The sequence below is a fragment of the Lepus europaeus genome, chromosome 11, assembly GCF_033115175.1.
Source record: "Lepus europaeus isolate LE1 chromosome 11, mLepTim1.pri, whole genome shotgun sequence".
Lineage (NCBI taxonomy): Eukaryota > Metazoa > Chordata > Mammalia > Lagomorpha > Leporidae > Lepus > Lepus europaeus.
The window spans coordinates 52,415,591-52,420,984 of record NC_084837.1 but is presented as its reverse complement, the minus strand read 5'-3'; the positions used below and the strand labels follow the sequence as shown (position 1 = coordinate 52,420,984).

At 42.0% G+C, this 5,394-nt stretch overlaps 1 gene segment (V, D, J or C); it reads left to right on the top strand.

The window, feature by feature from the left end:
- Positions 1-4,412: 4,412 nt before the first annotated feature.
- Positions 4,413-4,973, top strand: LOC133770506 (T-cell receptor alpha chain V region RL-5-like). The segment is given in 2 exon segments: positions 4,413-4,464; positions 4,591-4,973. Coding segments are annotated over 2 exon segments (435 nt in total).
- Positions 4,974-5,394: the final 421 nt, after the last annotated feature.

Below are 5,394 nucleotides of genomic sequence, written 5' to 3'. Positions count from 1 at the left end.
AAATGGAAATATCTTCCATGCTCATGGATTGGAAGAATCAATATCATCAAAATGTCCATTCTCCCAAAAGCAATTTATAGATTCAATGTGATACCAATCAAAGTACCAAAGACATTCTTCTCAGATCTGTAAAAAATGATGCTGAAATTCATATGGAGACACAGGAGACCTCGAATAGCTAAAGCAATCTTGTACAACAAAAACAAAGCCGGAGGCATCACAATACCAGATTTCAGGACATATTACAGGGCATTTATAATCCAAACAACATGGTACTGGTACAGAAACAGATGGATAGACCAATGGAACAGAATAGAAACACCAGAAATCAATCCAAACATCTACAGGTAACTTATATTATATGAAGGAGCTAAAAACAATTCCTCGAGTAAGCACGGTTTATTCAAAAAATGGTGCTGAGAAAACTGGATTTCCACGTGCAGAAGCATGAAGCAAGACCCCTAATTTACACCTTACACAAAAATCCACTCAACATGGATTAAAGATCAAAATATATGATCCGACACTATCAACTTATTAGAGAACATTGGAGAAACCCTGCAAGATATAGGCATAGGCAAAGACTTCTTGGAAAAGACCCCGGAGGCACAGGCAGTCAAAGCCAAATTTAACTCTTGGGATTGCATCAAATTGAGAAGTTTCTGTACTGAAAGATAAATCTTAAGAATGTACCATCAGGTAATGCTTCAGGAACACAATTGCATAAATTTTCAATGTAGTACCTAGGCTGATCTAAGAGAACTGGCTAATAAGCTCAAAAAACTTGTCTGAGGGGCAGTGAGCAGCTTAGGCTGCCTGCCTAGGATGCCCACATCCCATTCCTCTGAGTCCTCTGTTTCCAGTTGAGCTTCCTGCTAATGCTCATAGGAGGCAGCAGAAGGTGACCCAAGTTCTGTGGCCCCTCCACATGGTAGGAGACCTGGGTGGAGTTCCTGGCTCCTGTCTTCAGACTAGCCTAGCTCTGTCTGTTGTAGACATTGGTGGAGTGAACCACATGATGGAGGATCTCTTTGACTTTCTCTGTGTCTTTGCAAGTCTGCCTTTCAAAACACTCATAAGTAAAACTTTTTTTTGATAGGCAGAATGGATAGTGAGAGAGAGAGAGAGAGAGAGAGAGAGAGAGGTCTTCCTTTTCCGTTGGTTCACCCCCAAGTGGCTGCTGTGGGCTGCATGCTGCAGGTGGTGCACTGCGCTGATCCAAAGCCAGGAGCCAGGTGCTTCTCCTGGTCTCCCATGGGGTGCAGGGCACAAGGACCTGGGCCATCCTCCACTGCACTTCCGGGCCAGAGCTGAGAGCTGGACTGGAAGAGGGGCAACCGGGACAGAATCCGGCGCCCCAACTGGGATTAGAATCTCGTGTGCCAGTGCTGCAGGCGTAGGATTAGCCTATTGAGCCATGGCGCCGGCCTCATAAATAAATGTTATAAATAAAAGAAGGACAAATCTGAAAATAACTAAAATCCTATGCATCGTTAGATGCCCAGATTCATCCTTTCATCAAATCTGTGAGTACCTATCATGGTTCAGCAGTTGTATAAATTATGAAACCTTCTGAATAATGTGTCTCCTTGTTTATTAAAAAATGATGCTTCACAACATTTATACATTGGAGTATTACAGTGAAACTCACCAAATGGTTCTGTTCCCTGAAGTTGGAAGACGACTTGTGCTATTGGCTTGCGTTGGTGACTCCCAATTATATTGAAATCTGAATCTGTGTCAGGTCAGAGTTCCTTTGCACGAAATTTTCAATTTTACCAGGTACTGACAATCTGAATTTTAAGCTGTTATATCAGCCATTGTGCTCCTTAGGGTAGATTTTGTCAATTCTGTTTCCTCATCCTCCACAGGCTTGGTGTTTTCAAAGTTAAAAATGTTGTTCTACATGGTAAAGTTTTCACAAGTTGAGTTTCCTCTTTGTGGAGTTCCCTGCTCTTTTGGGTAATTCATCACTCTCTCTGTGATTCCTAGGTGTATGTTATTGGGTCTTGATCATAACGGGTGTAATCTGCCTTAAAATTGTCTTCTGTACATGACTTCCTTTTTGTAATTTATGGTTATTTTCAGCACATATTTTGATTAATATAAAAAGAGCAGATTTTGTATATTTCATAGGTGCAGTTCTAAACAAAAACCATATTCCTCTTGCTCCTCTATCCCTTCCTGAATTCACCTACTTCCTTCCCATCTTTTTTGTCTTTTAATTTTTCTGCAAATATGTAATTTCAATCCACTCTATAATCACAGGCTTCATGCACCACTAACCATAATATTCAACAAGTAAAACTGGAAGAGCACACTAGTTCAACAAGGGCTAAAATCAACAATCAAATCACCAGTGTTCATTTCATCTCTATCCTATTTTTTTTGGGATTCCATATTAAACACTGCATATAAGAGAAAACATGTATTTGTCTTGTGGGACTGGATTATTTCACTAAGCATAATTGTTTCCATCTATGTCCATTTTGTTGCAAAAGGCAGGGTTTCATTGTTTTTTTAAGACTGAGTAGCATGCTGTTGAGCTTATATATATAGCACATTATCCAGTAGTCAACTGATGGGCATGTGGGTTGGTTCTATATCTTTGGTGTTGTCAATTCAGCAATATACATGGGAATACAAATAATTCTTTCATATGCTCATTTCATTTGTTTTGGTAAATTTCCAGGAATGGGATGGCTGTATCTATGGTATATCTAATTTCAGATTTCAGAGAAATCTCTATACGGTTTTCTAGTTGTACTAATTTACATTCTACAGTCAGTTTATTTTTCCACATCATCACCAGCTTATATTATTTTTTGATTAGAGGAGAGGAAATAAAAAACTCCAACCAAACATAATGATAAACAAATGGAAATACTAAGTACCATGGTTTGTTCAGGACTCATTGTGTACAGGTGTTGAAATATCACACAGTAGCTCAAATACACGCACAGTGGTTATGTAGATTAGAAATTTAAAAATTAAAAGAGTTTACTGCCTATAAAGGCAAGAACTTCAATTATATGTCCAAAAAGATTTGTCTTCCTAATGCTTTACTGAGTGGTCCTGCAGATTTAAGATGCTATTATCAAGTCGGGCACACGTGCTTAGTTTTCTGTTGTTAGAAGACATGGAAGAGCAAAGCCGAGAGCACCAGAAGTGAACCTGTGGTTTTGGGAGGTTGTGCCTGAGAAGTGTAAGCTGTTCTGGGCCAGAGTCAAAGGAAATTCTAGTTTTACTCTTCGTGGGGTTTATCAAGCACACCAGTGACAGCAATTCTATCATATCATGCCGTCTAAAATGAGGTGGAAAAAAATCAAATGGCTTTTTGTTTTGTCAACGCTGGTGTACTCCCAGTTACTCTCACATACTGGAAATTATTTGGATGATTTTGTTGATCTCGGTATACTAGGATGTGGTGATGCAATTTCAGGTGGAGAGAAGTATGTGCTAGTAATTGATGGAGAAGTAATATGGCAGTACCCCATACAGATGACAGCTTTCAGAAATCATTCCTGGGGCCGGTGCTGTTGCATAGTATGAGACCACCAACTACATTGCTGACATCATTTGGGCACCAGTTCGAGTCCTGGTTGCTCCACTTCTGATCCAGCTATCTACTATGGTTGGGAAATCAGTGGAAGATGACCCAAGTCCTTGAACCCCTGAACCCCCCATGGAGGACCCAGAAGAAGCTCCTGGCTCCTGGCTCCTGCCTTTGGATTTGAATAGCTCCAGTCATTCCAGCCTATTGTGGGGGTGAACTGGCAGATGGAAGACCTCTCTCTCTCTCTCTCTGTGTCTCTCCTCTCTCTGTGGCTCTGATTTACAAATAAATAGATAAATATTTTTTAAAAAGGAATCATTACTGAAAATATTGCTTTTTTCATCCCAGAAAGAAATTTCACATTTTTGCATGTTTTTGATACATCAAAATACAGATTAACACCTGGCTATGATGCTGGTGTTTTCCAAGCCAGAGAGATAATGTGTACACTGTGTTATAATGGAGTGTATTTGGTGCATCAGTCACATCAAAGGTTTATGGTTACCTTGAGGTAAAATGTTCAAAATCCTCTTTTAACTTCAAATATTCTGGAGGAGTGGAGTCAAATATGAGAGCCATGACACAAGCTGACAATGCTTGGACAAACCACAAGAGGGTGCATAGTTCTTCAGATGAGTTTTATTTTCCACATAACTTAAGTGGTTTGACAGGTGCATATTTGGTTCACTCTTCACATGCTTCAATTGCTGCAGGGCAGGGAGGCTGTCTTTCCAAGGAGCAAGGATTTTCCAGTAGTACCTGCCCAGAATCTAGGTTCTGGAGCTGGAGCTTCACCCTGACAATCAAGGAGCATCCAAGGCTGCCAGGACTTTGTCTTTCTCCCAGCTCACCAGCCATGCTTTCTGCGTCTTGCTCAATGACTGTGGTGGTCCTGCTCATAACTGTCAGTAAGTGATGTTTGGTTTTTTAAATTGTATTCTGTTCCCAGGTCTGGGTGAAGATCTCTAGTCCCACTTCCTCCCAGGACTGTCCTGTTGATATATTCCTAAATAACAACACTTTACTCATTTTAGGAAGGACGAATGGAGACTCAGTGTCCCAGACAGAGGGACCCGTTATCCTCTCCGAGGGCTCATCTCTGACCCTGAACTGCAACTACCAAACCAGCTATCAGGAATTCCTTTTCTGGTACGTCCAGTATCTCCACGAAGGACCTCAGCTCCTGTTCAAAAGTGCAACAGAAAACCAGAGAATGGAGCATGAAGGTTTTCACGCGACTCTTGTCAAGAAGGACAGCTCCTTCCACCTGCACAAATCCTCACTGCAGTTATCAGACTCAGCTGTGTACTACTGTGCTCTGAAAGACACAGTGAGAGGAACCACAGGGGGAGCCAAGCACAAACCCAGAGGCGTGCAGCTGGGGCTGGGGGTGGCAGCCCCGGGAGGGGAGAGCTAGATTTCCCTCCCAAGTCATCATGTGTCTGGGGACACTCGCAGGGAAGGAACAGATTCCAGCTTTGATGTCTCAGGGCTCGGGCGCCATGGAGTAAGTGAGACTAGGAGTGGGAAGAGGAAATCTAATGAACAGGCGAGTTCCAGTTCTGAGATGATCCTGTTTCCAGTAAAGGTGCTTCTAGTGTTCCAGCAGGTTTAAGTCCTGCAGTTTGCTGTCCTCCTCTACCAAGAGAAATGTGGATCTGGTCTCTCCTGAGCTCTCCTCATCTCTCAGTCTGGGAGATCAGTGAGGATCTCATTTTTTGCCTAGTATAAGATAAATTAAATGAGATACCAGGGATGCAATCTGATTGAGATCAGCCTGGTGCAAGTCACCCTCCTCTCAGCCTGAGCTACAGAATCTCCTGTCCCAGATCCCATTC